General features: G+C 55.3%; 1 protein-coding gene across 6 annotated transcripts in view; it reads left to right on the forward strand.

Moving 5' to 3' along the window:
• Window positions 1-1,311: 1,311 nt before the first annotated feature.
• The window catches only part of SLC22A23 (solute carrier family 22 member 23), a 128,217-nt gene continuing 112,475 nt past the window's right edge, over window positions 1,312-17,053 (forward strand). For 3 of the 6 annotated variants that reach the window (XM_069562922.1, XM_069562920.1, XM_069562921.1), the window contains exon 1: window positions 1,763-2,480. In XM_069562922.1, coding sequence (XP_069419023.1) covers window positions 1,842-2,480 — 639 coding nt within the window. In that variant the 5' untranslated portion in view covers window positions 1,763-1,841. Of the gene's footprint in view, window positions 2,481-17,053 lie in introns of all 6 variants that reach the window. The other 3 variants (XM_069562924.1, XM_069562925.1, XM_069562919.1) reach the window with 2 other exon arrangements.

A 17,053-nucleotide genomic window follows, 5' to 3' on the forward strand; every position in this document is an offset into this window, starting at 1 on the left:
AGAACCCGCCTCTTGGGGGTCCCCAGAGGACTGAGTGACCGGGTGTATCTGAAAGCTGACACTGCCAGGTTCTGTCTTGATGGAAACACTGAACAGTAACGAAGTGCTTAGTGTTTAGATACGTGCAGGGTTTGAGACCCATTTCTCCGAGGTCTGGCATTTCCTGCGGGCCCCTTGCTTATCTAATCTCCCCTTCTCAGGCTCACAGGAGACTCCACGAGCTCCCTGCCCCCAAGCCCCTGGAAGCCTTTAAAGAATTCTCTCTCTCTCTCTCTCCCCGGGCGTGCTAGTATTTTATATAGTAAGTACGTATTGCCCATAACAAAGAGGAACCCCAGGTTAAAGATGTAAGCAGATAATGGAAATCCAAGAGTGCGTTCTGTAAGCACAGCTGCTTTTGGAAGGCAAAAGCATTTCTTCCACTCCCTCCCTCCCCAAACAAGGGTGGAAATCGACTACTGTATTTGAGACACTCATTAATAAACTTCCCAGAATGTCAGGTCAAGGGTCTGTATCATTGGGCAAGCCGTGTGCAGGAGGAAATGTGCGAATGCGGCCGTTTGCCGCAGGGCGGTGTTCTGTGTACCGCGCTGGCAACACCAGCGGCCCGGGAGCGCGGGAGGGGAGGGGAGGCCGGCCCCGCGGTGCCCCGTGAGCTCCGCCAGGATCGGAGTGCACCTCGGGGAGGGGGTGGGGGACGCCAGCACCTTCTTGACCCGGTGTTGATATTTACATGTAACTCCAGGCTGGCAATATATCCGGCATCGTATTTAGACAGCATTCCTTTGGGAGTAGGGTGAGAAATGGCGACTCGGGAGTGGGTGCTGCGGTCGGTCTCGGGGGACCTGACGCTGCGGAAGACCCACGACCTGAAATGGGCAAACGCGCCCACTCCACTCGTGTCGGCACCTCGAAACACCGCCGGGGGTGGGTTGCTCCCGAACGCTGGCGACCCTTGGGCTCGGGGCCGGGCGTGGGGTTGCAGGTAGCTGGTGGCGGGCACTTGGGAAACGGATAGAGGTCACCGACCGCCGGCGCCCGCCGGAGCCGAGCCCGAGGACCACCCGATCACCCGCCCGGCGCGCGCCGCCCCCGCCGAGCCCCCGACCCCACGCGCCCGCGGCCGCGCGCGCCGCCCCCTCGCCCCGCCGGGCGCCGCGCTGAGCCGGGCGGGGATCTTCTCGCCGGCGGCCGGGAGCCCGAGTCCCCGCCCCTCCCGCGGCGGCGGCGGCGGGCCGGAGGGGGCGCTCGCGCGCAGGAGCGGGCGCAGCAGGTGCCGCGTTACCTCCACCGCGCGGGGGGAGAGGGGGCGGGCCGGGGCGCGGGAGGCGGGGGGAAGCCGGGGAGCCGAGCCGGGGAGCGCGGCCGGCGCGGCAGGCTGGCGGCGGGCTCGCGGCTTCCGGGAGGCGCCGGGGTCGGATAAATACATCCCGGGCGCGCGGGGATCGCCGAGCCGCCCGCGCCGCGCGCCGCGCCCCGCAGAGCTCCGCCGGCCGACCCCGCCACCGCGCCGCTCCTCCTCCTCGAGCGCGCCGCGCGCGGAGCCGCGGAGAGCGGCGGGCTCGGCCGCCGGCGCCCGGGCCGCTGAGCCGATGAGCGGCGGCGGCTGAGGGCCGCGGCCTCTGCCCGCCCTCCGCCCGGCGCCCGCCGGGGCCGCAGCCGGGGCGCGGGCGGCCGGCCATGGGGGCGCAGTGACGCGCGCGGCGGCTGATCTTCCCGGCGAGCGGCGGGCCCTGCTCGGCGGCGGCGGCGGCGGCGGCGGGCCCGCGCGCTCTGCCCGGGGCCCCGCGGGAGCCTCCGCCGCGCTCTATGCGCCTCTGCGGGCGCCGCGGGCCCGGGCCATGGCGATAGACCGGCGGCGCGAGGCGGCGGGCGGCGGGCCCGGGAGGCTGCCGCCAGCGGCCGAGGAGAACGGCGCCTTGCCGCCCGGGGACGCGGCGGCCTCGGCGCCCCTCGGGGGACGCGCGGGCCCCGGCGGCGGCGGTGACATCCAGCCGCTGCCCGCGCCGCACGCCGCCGGCGGCCCGCACCCGAGCCTCCTGTTGCTGGACTACGACGGGTCGGTGCTGCCCTTCCTCGGGGGCCTGGGCGGCGGCTACCAGAAGACCCTCGTGCTGCTCACCTGGATCCCCGCGCTGTTCATCGGCTTCAGCCAGTTCTCGGACTCCTTCCTCCTGGACCAGCCCAACTTCTGGTGCCGCGGGGCCGGCAAGGGCGCCGAGTCGGCGGGGGTCACGGCCACGGGCCGGTGGGACGGCGGCGACCTGGCCAACGGGACCAGCCCCCCGACCACCCTCTTCCCCGCCGCCCCCTGGGGGACAGCGGGCCCCCTCGGCAACGGCAACGGCAGCGCCGTGGACGGGGGCGAGGCGCCGCCCCTACCGTCCCCCCCGGACAAGGGGGACAACGCCTCCAACTGCGACTGCCACGCGTGGGACTACGGCATCCGCACAGGCCTGGTGCAAAACGTGGTCAGCAAGGTAAGGGCAGCGACCGCGCCGGCCCCTCGTCCCCCTCGCGAGCGAGCGCCTTGCCCTCCGCGGTCCCCGCGCGCTCTGCAGAGGGGGTCCTGCGGCTGTGCGCGCCCGCGTGTCCACGGCCTCCCGTGGGCTCGCCCTCCTTGCGTCCCCCAGACAGAGGTGCGCGGCCCGACTCCCGCGACCCTCTGCGGTGGCGCTGCCTCCGGACTCCAAGGGGCACCCCAACTCTCGTCCCCGCTGGCACACACGCAAGGGGCGCCCCTCCCTCTGCGAGGGAGCGAGCTTCCCTCCCCCACCCTGGAGCTGTCACTTCGTTCGGGCAGGGATGGCCCACGGAGGGCGAGAGGCTGATCTGTGAGCCGCTGGCCCTAAGGACCTGGCCCTAAGGATGCGCCTCTCTCAAGGTCTGCCCGCTGGAGCCAGGCCCCGGGCTCAACCCTTTGCCGGCCCGCTGCCCCGAGTCTCCCCCAGAGAACCAGCCCCACCAGAGTCGCCCCTATGCCCAGGCGTTCTTCCTGGCAGACCGCAGCCATCCCCCGCTGGCTCTGGAAACTGACTAAAGCTGAGGGAAGAGCCCAAGGGGGGGGCCAGAGAAAGAAACGGCTCCTGAAATTCCCTTTCCCTGTCCCCAAGCTCAGTCCTCCCCAGAGGCTGGGGTATTTACTTCCGGTTGGAGTTTGCCACCCCGTGTTCCTGAGAAAGCAGACACCTCTGGAGTATAGGAAGGGTGCTGAGTCTGTGCTGTTCTGGGACAACCCGGCTCTCACACAGCAGCCCTCTTGTCTTGGCGTTGAGATCAGATCCTGGTCAGCCTCAGCTCAACATGGACTTGCTCCAGCCCAGGGGTCCCCTCTAGCCGAGGTCCTGCATCCTGGGAGACAGAACAGAGTGTTTGCGAGAGATGTGTGGCCTGCACAAAGATGGAGAATGGGCACTGCTAGGAAATTAACACCCAAGACACCTGCATGTTGTCTGGATTTCTTAACATGTCAGAGAGGCCGTGGGCCAGTGTGCCGAACAACTTGTGATGTTTTGCTCCTTGTGTGTCTTAAACAACTAATTTGCTTTTCAAAGTAAATGTGGATCTTTCTCCCACTTCCGTGCAGTTCTGGGCAGAGTTTGAAACGCTTTGCTTAAGTGCAAGACTGAAATTTGATGGTTTATAATAATCCATGGGCATGTATTCCCTCTTTCCCCGAAACGTGTGTTAGTAAACAGTTGTGCCTCATGGATGTGTAAGATGAAACTCTTACATCATCATAACCATTGTCTTCGGCTTGTACCAGCCTGGTGAGAAGTGATCTGGTCTCTGGGAACTGTTGGATTACCTCTTAATAGGGAGAGGCTTCTAGCTTGTTCACCTTGAGCCCCCGCCCCCCGTCAGCCTATCCTCTGCCAGGGCGTTTCTGTGACCGTTTGTCATCCATGGAGGCCAATATCTGTCTTTTGTTTACCAGCAGGAAAAATGAAGCACGTTGAGTATCTTAACACTGTTTGTTTGTCTGTGAAAGCAAGCGTTTGCAACACTGTCAAATACTTTGAGCCTCTTTCTACAGAAGGGGAGGAATAATGGAGATCAAAGCAGATGCATGTACAGAGTGGTCTGTTCCCGGGTGACAGGGGAGGCCAACTTGGAGTTAGGAGGTGGGACAGAGAATTGTTAGCCTAGCGGTGCTGTGGATGGTGGGAGGAGACAACTACAACCGTCCTTGAAAGCAGGCTCTGCGGGCACCTCGGGGAGCTGGACAGGTGTTCCAGGCGAGTGATCGAGGGGCTCACATATGCGCAGCGTGGTTTGGGGTGCCTGTTGTGTCTGCTCCGTGCAGCTGAAAGGGCAGTTCAGGAGATGCAGACTTGGGGACAGTAGGGAGAGAGACATTTCCCTGTAAGACCAAGACTAAAAAGGACATATTGATTTTCACGCACAAATAGGATCTAAATAAAGGTCTGTCCTTCCACCGTGTTCCGTTCCATAACCGATGCTCTCAAGAACCTTTTAAGCACATTCTTGCAGTGCTAAGGCCGGCCGTCTCCTCTGCGGGCCGTGCCCCCTGGATCCTGAATCAGATGGACGGAGGTGGAGCGCATCCTGGGTGGGTGCCAGCTCCAGGGTCGGGGGCCTGGAAGCTTGGCTTGCCTGGGGGTAGAGTTGGCAGCCTCTCCTGTCAGTGGAAGTGCAGGGTCTGAGGAGTGCCCTCTGGTGCCCTCCTCCCCAGTGGAGTTCCAAGGTCTTCCCACTCAAAGAAGCCCGTGCTGGGTTTCTGTCATTTGGCTTCCCTTGGCAAGCGTGTGCCCCTCCCTGCCCCAGAGGCCCTGTCCTCTCCCCGGGTGTTAGGTGGGGAGGGGGCTCCTTGCTCTTCCTTTTATTGTTGTATACAATGGTGTTGTTGTTCAGCTGCTCGGTCACATCCGACTCTGTGCAACCCCATGGACTGCAGCACGCCAGGCTTCCCGGTCCTTCACCGTCTCCCGGAGCTTGCTCAAACTCAAGTCCATCGAGTTGGCGATGCAATCCAACCATCTCATCCTCTGTCGTCCCCTTCTCCTCCTGCCTGCAATCTTTCCCAGCATCAGGGTCTGTTCTAATGAATCGGCTCTTTGAATCAGGTGGCCCAAGTATTGGAGCTTCGGCATCAGTCCTTCCAATGAATATATTACATTATATTAAATGTATGTTATAGATATATACCATTAATATATACATATCATATATTGTCCTTTCTGTTACAGGGGCTCCCCACCTCTGTGCCACAGACCAGTACCTCCTCTCAGATCAGTAGCAGCACTAAATTAGTAATAAAGGGCCCAATGAATGCAACGCACTTGAATCATCCCCAAACCATCCCCCTCGCCCCAGGCTGTGGAAAATTGTCTTCTACAAAATCAGTCCCCGGTGTGAAAAAGGCTGGGGACCACTGGGTTATACAGGCCAGGATAGCCTCTACACACGTGAAACTGCCAGGCCGGGAAGAGCTCCAGGCTGTTAGAGTTTGGAGGGGCCTTGGAGGGGCCTGACCTGCACCCCCTCCCGGTGGCATCCCCAGCGGGACCATCCCTCGCTGAGAGCCCCTCGCGAGCTAGCAGCCCACTTCTCAGCTGCTCTTCCGACAGAAAGACGTGCTTTTTGGCAGCGACAGCAAGGATCATCTCACGCCTGTTTGCGCAGCATTCTCCGCTGAACGATTCTTCTTCCTTCGTATCACACCTGCTCAGACATCTGAGCGTACAAGGGCTGGGTTCTTTCCTGGCTAGGAAATTTCCAGCTCCTTCAGTCCTTCCGTAAGGAACAGAATTTGCCCTTCTGATGGCTCCATGCGGCCTGCGTGTCTCTTAAGCAGACCACTCAGGACATGGCTGGCAGGCGCATACAACCCTGATCTGTTCTGATCAGAATCTTCCACTCACGAAGTTCATAGTCAGCGTGTGAAGGCTTTCAGTAGACGCGTCATCTGTCTACCTTGAGGCCACGGTCACCAAAGCTCGATGAGATCCTGTCCAGGCAGGGATTTCTAAGCCAGTGTCCGTGTGGCGTGCTTGCTAGTTTCGGATTGCTAGATCTCTCCTGTTAGGATCTTTGTTCATTTCTACCTTATTTCTGTTTTTGTAAATTTCTGTTCTTTGCCTTGGTGCCTGGTGTTTCAGGTGGTGCCTTCAAAATAATGGGTTGATGCCACTTTTGTGCTGCCCTGTAAAGTCTTCAAAGCATTTTCACGTGTTATTGCCTTTGATTAAGAATGTTGAGCCATCCAAGACCAGTCTTAACACTGTGTGGTCTTGAGTTTTAAGTCGGCTCACCAGCCTCGAGTGGACCATGAAGTTGGTCCTCAACTTCCACATGCTGTTGACTGCTCTTCCTTTTATCCCCAGCCATGTAGGAAGATTGTCATGCTTAACACAGCTCTGCTGAGTTTAAAACACTCCTCTCGATAATTTGCATGAATCCTGTATTGTTCAGAGGGAACCCTTGTTGGTTTCTAATGCTCTCCACTTCCTTGAACAACCCTTAGAATTTTGCCTAAAATCAGTATCAGCAGTACTTGCTAAGCTTCTCTCTCTTCCTGTACGTGAAATTTAAGATGTTTGTTTATCTCACATTCTGATATTTTTTTCAGTTTGCCAAGAATTCTCATAGATTGCTGGCTTTTCTCCTGTGTAACCTGAGAGTTGTTTAAATATCCCAGGAAGTAACTTGACTTCTTTTTCTGGGGCCTAAGACTAGAAGTCCTTTAAAGGGGCTCTGTACAACTAGGATGGAAAATAATTGCAATGTCCTCACAATAGGAATAGTTTAAGAAAGGACTCAGCTTAGGTCATCCTGGTGTGGTTTTGTTTTGTTTGCCCACTGTATGCAACGCAGCAGTGAACATCTCTGTGCGTGTTTTGTTTCGTTTTGTTTTAAGAAATAGACCATAATAAAAAAAAATGTACCCACATGGGACTGAACATAAAGAATAAAAGCAAGGTTTCTCACCATCTCTGCCTCTAAGTTCCCTCTTCAAAAGCAACCATGGTTACAGTTTATGTGTTCTTCCAAAAATATTCTATTTTCATTTATATCTGTCTTCTCTCCTAAACCTTACCATATCCTAGGCACTGTTTCATGCTTCTTGATCACCTTGTGTGGGGGGAGGGTGTTCATCAGTACCTGGAGGCTCCTCACTGGTTTTCTGTGTAACAAGTGAACAGGTCACCTTCCGGAGGGGCCTTTTGGTTATTATGTAACATATAGTGAAATTCTGCACACTGTGAAACTTAGAAGTGGAGGCTGTGTTTTTATTTTGATAGATGTTGTCAAAGTGCTCTCCAGAGAGATCTTATTGCCAGTTCACACTTGCATTGGTTAGCTGGGAGGCCCGTCCCCCAGCCCACCCCGGGGGCCTGTCTCAGTTCTAAAGGAGAGAGGCCCGTTCCCCCCCACCCCCACCCCCACCCGGGGCCTGTCTCTAAAGGAGAAACTGTCTGTGACCTTTCTTGCAATTTGCGTTCTCTTCTTAGGAGGGAGGTTAAACATCTCTGAAAATCCTCAAGCCTTGTCTTTTCTCTTCTTTGAACTGCGTCTTCACATCCCTTTTGTGTGTATCTCTGGGGGCGGCGGGCATTATTTCCTTCCTGATTTACAGAAGGGCCTTATGCGTAAAGTGAATTAAGTGTTGGGATGTTTTGTGGACACTTTTTCCCCACAGGCTGTTGTTTGTCTTTTGATTTTGTTTATGGCGTTTGCATCGCGCACAGGGTTTTGGTTCGGATTATGTCAAATGAATTTCTCATGGTTTCTGGGTTTTGTGTTAGACTTAGGGCTTCTATAATCCTGGAATATCAGGGAAAAAAACATTGTCTTCTAATATTTTTATGATCTCAGTACTTTTTTGATTTGGTGTGGTAGGGTCAGATTTGCTTCTTTTGAGCTATATTAGGGTAAATTACCGGGAAGGAAAACAAATGTTAGGTCAGCGGGTATAGCAGCTTTTCTCGAAGGTTTTTGGCTTGCTCGTGACAAGCTCCTCTGCTCAGAATCCGGCCTGGTCCTCCCTGACGGGCAGACTGGAAGTTGCAGTTACTGAGCAGCTCTTCCATCTTCTGGGGGACGGTGCTCATCCCAGACCTCACCTCTCCTTCATCCTCTCTGGATCAGCTGCACAACCTCTTGTCTTCAGCGTGTTTTTACAAGTCTCAGTTCATCTTGGCCTTCAGTCCCAGGTAGTATTGAGTCAACCGTTGATGTCATTTATGGGGTGGGGAGGGAGGTGGGAGGGGGTTCAGGGTGGGGGACACACGGACACCCGCGGCTGATTCATGTCGACGTGTAGGAAAAATCACCACAGTATTGCGAAGCAATTAGCCTCCAATGAAAATAAATGAAGTAATTTTAAAACAAAGTTGATGCCATTTAACAACAGAGGATGAGATGGATGGGTAGCAGCATGGACTCAATGGACATGAATGTGAGCAAACTCCGGGAGATGGTGAAGGACAGGGAAGCTTGGCGTGCTGCAGTTCATGGGGTCAAAGAGTCCAAAGAGTCAGACATGACTGATCGACTGAACAACAACAAGATCACGCTGGACCCTGAATGTCCGTCCTGGCTGGGAGCTGGCTGGACCACACGGTCAGGATGCAGGGCTGGCGGCTGGGAGCTGGCCGCCGTGAGAGCGTTGGCCCCGTGGACACCTGCAGACACTGCACACCTGGGTTTACTTTTCTTCTTTGAAGCCGTTGTTGGGCAATCAGCAGGCGCCTGAGTGTGACCCTGGGCCATTCCTCTCTTTTTTTCCCTAACCTCCCCAACCCCCGTCCTCCCTTCCGCAGGCCAGGCGTTGTGCTCTGTGCGGGGGATACAGCGCCAGGCGGAAATAGCGCAGGTCCCACCGAGCTGATAGACTAAGGAGTGAGGTGCACCTTAACTAATCGTCATGGCTTTTTAATTACAAACTGAGCTGAGTGCACAGAAAGAAAGGGAAGTGAGAGAGATCGAGAGCAGAGCGCCTGGTCCAGGCGGACTGGCCTCGCATTGAGACTGAGGCCTGAGATGCTGAGAGGCGGGGCGGGGCGGTGGGGGCAGGGGTGAGTGCGCCTGGGTCTTTCCCTTGGAAAGCAAGTGGCTTCTGCAAGGGCCCTGGGGCCTTTGGGAGCCTGGGTCTGCAGGGCGGCCCAGAGCACAGGCCGGGGTGACTCACAGTCACAAGATGAGTTCAGCCGGCCGAGAGAGGGGCTAGAAAGGCAGGCGCCCAGGGAAGGCCTGTGGGGTGAGATGGGGGCTGGGGTCGACCCTGCTTGGGGCCCCGCAGACGGGTGGCAGGGAGGCTGGGCCTGCTTTTCCTGCCGGAGGGAGGCTGCCGACCCCAGGAGGGGCCTGAAGGGGAGCCGTGGAGAAGCCCCCTGGCCAGCAGGTCCACAGCAGGCCTTGGACATGTGGGCCTGACCCAGCCCCAGCGCTGCTGATAGGAGAAGCACCAGCCTTGGAGAGTTTCAGCATTTTCTCTTGCCCTCTGGCTCCAAAGGGGAGGCTGCTAAGTAAATTTCCCCGAGGTTGAGGGCCCTGAAAAGGGAAGCCACTGGCTAGCGTGGGGTTCATTCAACCAGCTTCACCCACGCCCAGCGCCCGGCATGGGTGAAAGGCTGACCTGGGCTGACTGTGGTGTTATCTACAAGTCTGAAGTTCAGTTCGGGGAGGAGGAGGCGGGAGGTCATTGGCATGTCCAGAGCTGGAGCCACTGGGTTAGAATCTCTCATCCATTCCCCCTGAGGGTGTGCCTGCCTCGGCCTGGGGCCCCATCTGGGGGACGGGGCTGATGGGGGGAGCCTGCCCTTTATCTTCACCTCTACCGGCCAATCCGCGGTGGGGTCCTGCTGCTGCCTGAGGGTCGCTGCGGCTGGGGGCTGTTACTGTGGCTTCCTGTAGCGGGCCGTGCAGACCTGGCGGGCAGCTTCCCTGGTCTTTGCTCCTTCTGGCTTCTGAGCCTGTTTCCTGGAGCCCTTCCCTCCTCCGTCAGCCTGCCGGTCTCTGTCCCTCCTTTAGACCCGCCCGGTCTGTGCGCAGTGCCCCCAGGACTGGCCGTGTGTCTGCACTTCTCCCCACTAGAGGTGTGCCTTTCACCCACTGAGTCCTCACCACGAGCGTCAGCTCGCCTGAGCTCATGTCATGCAAAGACTGCTGGTCTCTAGTTTGACAGGGAGGTTATGACCCATTCATCTGTAGGACCTTCATGGGTAGAGAGGGCTCAGGGCTGCCCGCCCCGCCAGGCTGCCATGGCACAGAATGGGAGCAAGCCCCCCCACCCTCCGGGAGCACCTGGAAATCTTAGATTCCTTTCCTCCTCATCTGTGGGGTGAGGACTGGCTGAACAAGTCAGGTCAGAAATGCTTAGATGGGGAGGAGGTGATAGACCACACCTGGATGGGCAGTTGATTCTGTGGCAGTTCCAGCGCCTCTCTCGCCTCCGCCAGGAAACTGATGACACGGGGAGCCAGGTGCTCCTTTCAGACTGGCTGCCCCGGTCCAGGGGGCCGGAGGGGGCCGGCGAAGAGGGACCTCCGGGGAGTTTGCCTGAAAGACCCCTGAAGGGGCTGGTTGGTATTTGTGGTTCTTGTGTGAAAATAGAGCAGGTCTGTGACCACAGGGCCCAGGAATCTGACAAAGCAGAGGAGCTTTCTGGCCGCCTGGTGGGTGGGTGGAAGAGTGGGGAGGCTTCCTTGCCTCCACTGAGGCCCTGGGTCAGAAATCTAAGTCCATGCCCTTTGGTGGAAGACAGTGTTCTGAGTTTGGAAGCCTGGTTGGCTGTGCTGGGTGGAAATGGATGGAGAGAAAGTGGAATTTTAAACAGAAGCAGAGGGTAACCTGAGCCCTGACCGCAAGGAAGATCAGGGGAGGTGACTTCAGGGCCGGTGCAAGCGGGGAAAGGCCAGACCCCGCCTCGAGTGGTGTCCCTGGTTCTGTCTGCGGGAGGCCTTGATCTGACCTTGGTGGTCCATGGACCTGCCATCTCTGCCTGTCTCAGTGTTGACCCGCTGCTGGTCACTATGTAGGGGCTTACCTGCCCCAGACAAGTGAGCTGAACATTCAGAAGCCTGTGTTTCTGGGAAAGGGGGCAGGGTTATGGGCTGGTTGAAGTGGGGTTCCCCTACGACAAATTGTTGCTGTCCTAGAATACTGCCAGTGGGCTCTTGGGTCCTCACTCGCACAGATGAAGTGCTGACACGCCCTGTCGTCTCAGGACTCGTCTGGTTCCAAGAAATGAAACAAATCTCCAAGGATGTTGATTAACAAAACAGAGAAGAAATTGGTTGGAAAAATGCAGAAATGGCTGAGGAAACCCAGGGTGGGATCTGAGAGCAGAAAGTGGAGCAGGGGGCTGTTTCAGGGGCCCTGCCACCACCTTCAGCCTTTCGGAAGCCACGTCAGCTTCTCCTGGAATTGGCTCCCCTCCACCCCCTCGAGACTGGATGTCGCTCACCTGATCTTGGGTCAGGCAATGGCTAGCGTGGGCCTCCGTCCAACGCTGGATTCCTGGGTGCAATTCTCATGTCCACTCAGGGCCGAGGAGGCAGGTTTCGGAACACAGGGTGCAGTTACCCAGGGTGGGGGACCCTTCCAGAGCTTCTGACAGGAGACAAGAGTTGCTGTTCTTTTTTGGGGTGAAAGGGACTAGCTGCTGCTGCTAAGAGATGGCTCTTCTTGGCAATGAATGGAGGATAAATGAATACTGATGCTTTCAGACAAAGTTGTCTTCTTCCCGGAGACTCAGGATGTAACCTACCTGGCTCCTTAAGCTTGGTGTGGAATCGGCAGGACCATGCTTCCTGAGGCTTTTTTTCTGGGAATAGGTGTAGATGGCCTCAGCTGTTAGCTCCAGTCAGAGGGGCTTGGAGCAAGCCCCTGGAAGGCACTGCAAGGTGCGGCCCAGCGTTGCCCCCACCCCTGCCCCTCAGGGCGGGTCTGCAAACCTTTCTTCTACGACCAGCCACGTAACTTGCAAGATGACAACGCAGGGCCTTTTGTTCATATGGTTCCCAAGACGAAGATGGCAACCACAGAGCCGGAAGCCAAATGCGGCCCTCCTGGGCTGGCCCTGGGGGCTGTGCACCCGTCCCTTTCCACAGAGCCGGTGGTCAGCGCTGCGAAGCCCGGCAAGCGTCCCCCTGCCCTCCCGCCTCTCGCCTCCCAGTTTCACATCCTTCCGCTTCTGCTTTTCCTTCTCTGTGTTCGCGTCTTTTTCTCGCTGTCTTGCAGTGAAAGTATAGCTCACTTTTGGGGGGCCTGTGTCTGGGGGCACGGCCCTAACCTGTTGAGCTGTGAGTGTCTAGTTAGCAGGGGGCCTGCAGCGCTCCGAGGGGCCGGGAGGCTCCCTGCCCTGGAAACCCGGCTGCTCAGAGAAGTGGGACAGTTTCCTTATCTGAGCAGCGGGCCCACCGCTGAGTCACAGGGGCCGGTGGGGAGGGATGCTGGTTAAGTGTTTGTCAGCTTTCCTTTTCTTCTTTCAGTGGGGAAGAGGGTCAGTCTTTGCATAGCTTAATTCCTGCCGGCTGACGGTCACATTTGACGTTCGATGACGACAGCGCCGGTGTGAGCCGGCCGCCAGCCTCCAGGGGTCATGTTACACGATGGGTGGTTATGCACTCAGCCCCGTAATTTGCGCTGCAGACTGTTTCCTCCCAGATTAGATTAAAAGCCGCTTTTCCTGTGTGTTTAAAAGATGCTTTCCTTTGGGTAGTATAGTCGTTTTCACAACAGGGACTCTTCCAATCCAAGGGCGCGGTGTGTCTCTCCGTCTGCCTGTGCCGTCTCTGGTTTGTCCCGTCCGTGTCTCATAGTTTTCTATATACTGTCTTTTGTCTCGTTAGGTAGGTTTATCCCTAGGGATTGTCTTCTTTTTGTTGCAGTGGTGGATGCGATTGTTTTCTTCTCTGTCTGATTTTTTATTGTTAGTATATAGGAATGCAAGGGGTTTCTGTGTGTTAATTTTATATCCTGCGACTTTGATATATTCGTTGATTAGTTCTACTAATTCTCTGGTGGAGTCTTTCGGGTTTTCTATGTATAATATCATGTCATCTGCAAATAGAGTTTTCCTTCTTCTTACTCAATCTGGATTCCTTTTATTTCTTTTTCTTCTCTGATTGCTGTGGCTAGGACTTCCAAAACTATGTGGAATAACAGTGGCAAGAGTGGGCACCCTTGTCTTGTTCCTGATCTCGGGAGAAATGCTTTCAGGTTTTCACCACTGAGAATGATGTTTGCTGTGGGTTTGTTGTACATGGCCTTTATCATATTGAGGTAGGTTCCTTCTTTGCCTGTACTACCCAAAGTAATCTATAGATTCAGTGCAATTCGTATCAGACTACCAATGGTATTTTTCACAGGAGTAAAACAAAAAATTTCACAGTTTTTACGGAAACACACAGGACCCTGAATAGCCAAAGCAACCTTGAAAAAGAAGAATGGACTTGAGGAATCAACCTTCCTGACTTCTCTCTATACTGCAAAGCTACAGTTATTAACAAACTATGGTATTGGCACAAAAACAGAAATATAGACCCATGGAATGAGATAGAAAGCCCAGAGATAGACCCATGCACCTATGGGCATCTTATGATTAACAGAGGAGGCAAGAGTATACAATGGAGAAAAGACAGCCTCTTCAATAAGTGGTGCTGGGTAAACTGGACAGCTACGTGTAAAAGAATGGAGCCAGAACACTTCCTAACACCACACACAAAGATAAACTCAAGTTGGATTAAAGATTTAAATGTAAGGCCCAAAACTGTAAAGCTCTTAGAGGAAAACATAGGTACATTCTTTGACATATATCATAGCAAGATCCTCTGTGACCCACCTCCTAGAGTAATGGAAATAAAAACAAAAGCAAACAAATGGGACTTAAAAGCTTTTGCAGCAAAGGAAACAATAAACAAGATTAAAGGACAACCCTCAAAATGGGAGAAAATAACTGTAAGTGAAACAACTGACAAAGAATTAATCTCCAGAACATACAAGCAGGTTTATACCAAACAACCCAATCAAAAAATGGTTAGAAGACCTAAACAGACATTTCTCCAAAGAAGACAGACAGATGGCAAGCAAATACATGAAGGATTCTAAGCACTGATCATTATTAGAGAAACGCAAGTCAAAACTACCATGAGGTATTAGCTCACCCCCGTCAGAATGGCCATCATTAAAAAAATCTACAAACAGTAAATGCTGGAGAGGATGTGGAGCAAAGGAACCCTGAATGTGACTTGATACAGCCACTATGGAGAACAGTACGGAGAGTCCTCAAAAAGCCAGAAAGAGAACTGCCCCATGACCCAACAATCCCACTGCTGGGCATATACCCTGAGAAAACCATAATGGAAAGAGAGGCATGTACCACGATGTTTGTTGCAACACTTTTTACAGTAGCTAACACATGGAAGCAACCTACATGTCCGTCGATGGATAAATAGATACAGAAATTATGGTACTTGTATACAATGGAATATTACTCAGCTATAAAAAAGGATGCATTTGAGTCGGTCCTAATGAGGTGGATGGAACTCAAGCCTATTTTATAGAGTGACTAAGTCAGAAAGACAGATCTTGTATATGTCAACACGCGCATATGAAATCTAGAAAGATGGTCCGGCCGAACCTATTTGCAGGGCAGCAGTGGAGACCAGACACAGAGGGCAGACCCGCAGATCCTGGGGGAGGGAGAGGCCGGGGCGAATCGAGAGAGCACCACGTGTAAGAGGGAGAGCGCTGCTGTGCTCCGTGACAACCTAGAGGGGAGGGATGGGCTGGGAGGTGGGGGGAGGCGCAAGAGGGAGGGGACACATGGATGCCCATGGCTGATTCATGTTGACTATGGCAGAAACCAGCACAGCACATAGAGCAATTATCCTCCACCTGGAGGATTATAGGAAGATTGTAAGTATGTATCGTGATCCCAATTATTGGTGTACGTGTTTATCAGCAGGGAGATGGATCAAAGTGTCTGCAGAGTGACGTCTGTGTGAGGGGATCATGAATGATCATGGTTTCCCTCTTTTCATCTCTATTAAAAATGAGATTAAACATGATAAAAATATTCCCTGATCAACAGGGAATATTAAGTGTATATAATAAAGTGTGACTGTGTGCTTAAAAAAAAAAAAGATGCTTTACAAATTGGGCACTCTTGGTGGCTTCTTCCTGAGGCATCCCACTATTCCCAAATGGACACACACGAGCGTTTGCAGAAAACACAGAGTCCTTGTCCTACTTTAAAACTTTTTTCATAACTGTGGTGAAACCTTTATAACTTAAAGTTGGCCATTTGAGCCCTTGTGAGGGCACAGTTTGATGTCACTGAGGCCGTCACCGTGCTGTGCGACCGTCACCTCCACCCCCTCCAGAACTTTCTCATCTTCCCAAACTGAACCTCTGTCCCCATCAAACACCAGCTCCCTGTCCCCCAGCCCCTGGGCCCCACCCTCTACTTTCTGTGAATTGACTATTCAGCACCTCATGTAAGTGGAAGCATTCTCCGTCCTCATGGGGGTGGGGGGTGAGCTGAAATAGTTCTCGGATGCAGAAGACGGAACCGCAGGTCAGCTCAGGCCAGCTCAGGCCCGACGTCCTGTTTCCAGGAGCTGCTGAGGACCGTGCCGAGCCCTGCGATGCATCTGAACCAGCGGCTCATCATGCTGGGCCCCATCCTGGGCCCCGGGCCCCATCCTGTCTTTAAGCCAGTGCTCTCCAGACCTGTTTGTCAGAGTCTTTTCTTCCAGTGAAAGGTCCGGGAGGACAGAGTCGGTCTTTCAGGAGCCAGGGTCGCGGGCGCGCCTGGGGAGCCCTGGGGCGCGCCTGCAGACCCCGGCATCCGCTGTCGCAAAGGTCCTCAGGTATCTCCACGTGGGCTGTTCTTCCCCGGGGGACATGTAGGTGTCACGTCGGAGGACGGGGTGCTGGTGACTCCCGGGGGCAGGGGCGCTGCTCTGTGTGCCGAGGGCTCAGGTCCCGGCGAGTGTAGATGCCCACCCAACAGATGGCCAGGGGCAGCCCAGCTGAGACCGCGGCTCCCCGGGAATGAGGGTCCGAGCTGCAGAGAGGCCGGGGATGGCCCTCAGCCTCGGGGAGGGGCATGTGCGGCTCTGAGAGCCGTCATCGAGGCTCGGTCCGCGCGGCCAGCCTGCCCTGGGGAGGCACGTTGTGAAACAGCAGCTGGCCCACTTTACCTGGAAACGGGTGTTGGCAACAAGTCCGCCCCTGACTAAACATGCCCTTTAAACCTCTGCTTAGAATAGTGGTTAACTACTTGTAAAGGAAACATTTATTTGCAAGTAACAGGTATTTATTTTTAAAATGGTCCTAATTCAGACCAGTCTTTTCTGTAATTCCCATTGAGGTGGTTTGATAGTGTTTCCCGCAGCGGCGGGAAACGAGCGGCCCCCTGCGAGGCCGGAACCCGGCACGAGCGAGCACTGTTCACGGCGTCAGAGCCGCGATCAGGGTGACCCCCTCTCTTCCAGCACAGGCAGTGAACCTGCCGCCGTCCAGGTGTGACGTCGCCCACCACACGTGTGCCTCTGAGACTCACCACGCTGCTGGCGTGGGGTCCCTCCACTGGCTGGAGCCCACTGCCCACTTCGGGGAGGCTCGGAGCCACGGCTTCGCCCCCGGTGAGATCTTTCCCTCCTTAGACGCTCACCGTGCTGTCCGTCTGTCCCGCTCGCTGTCCTTCTGAGGGTCTGTGCTCAGCGTCCTGATAGGAAGAACTATCCAGGGCTGCGGGCGTGAAGGCCTCGCGGGGCGTTCTGGGGCTGGAGCGCGTCTTCGCGCTCGTAGAGGTAACTTTCCAGTAGGAAATAAAGATGCCTCGGTCCGTGGTCACCCGCAGAGACACAGAGTACAGAGAGACAGTGGCGTGCCTGGAAGCTTCTGGAGCTGTCGCATGGTGGGCGACTCCTAGGCTCCAGGGTAGCATTTTTTATTTCATCGTGATAGAAGTTTCACTTTTAATGCTTTCTCTGGAAAGTCCCAGAAGAAGCCACTTTTCAAAAATGGGTATTATCAAGGTTATGAGGCTGTTTTGAGTTTTTTTGGGCGTTTGTGT

Source organism: Ovis canadensis, chromosome 20, assembly GCF_042477335.2.
Source record: "Ovis canadensis isolate MfBH-ARS-UI-01 breed Bighorn chromosome 20, ARS-UI_OviCan_v2, whole genome shotgun sequence".
Classification (NCBI taxonomy): domain Eukaryota; kingdom Metazoa; phylum Chordata; class Mammalia; order Artiodactyla; family Bovidae; genus Ovis; species Ovis canadensis.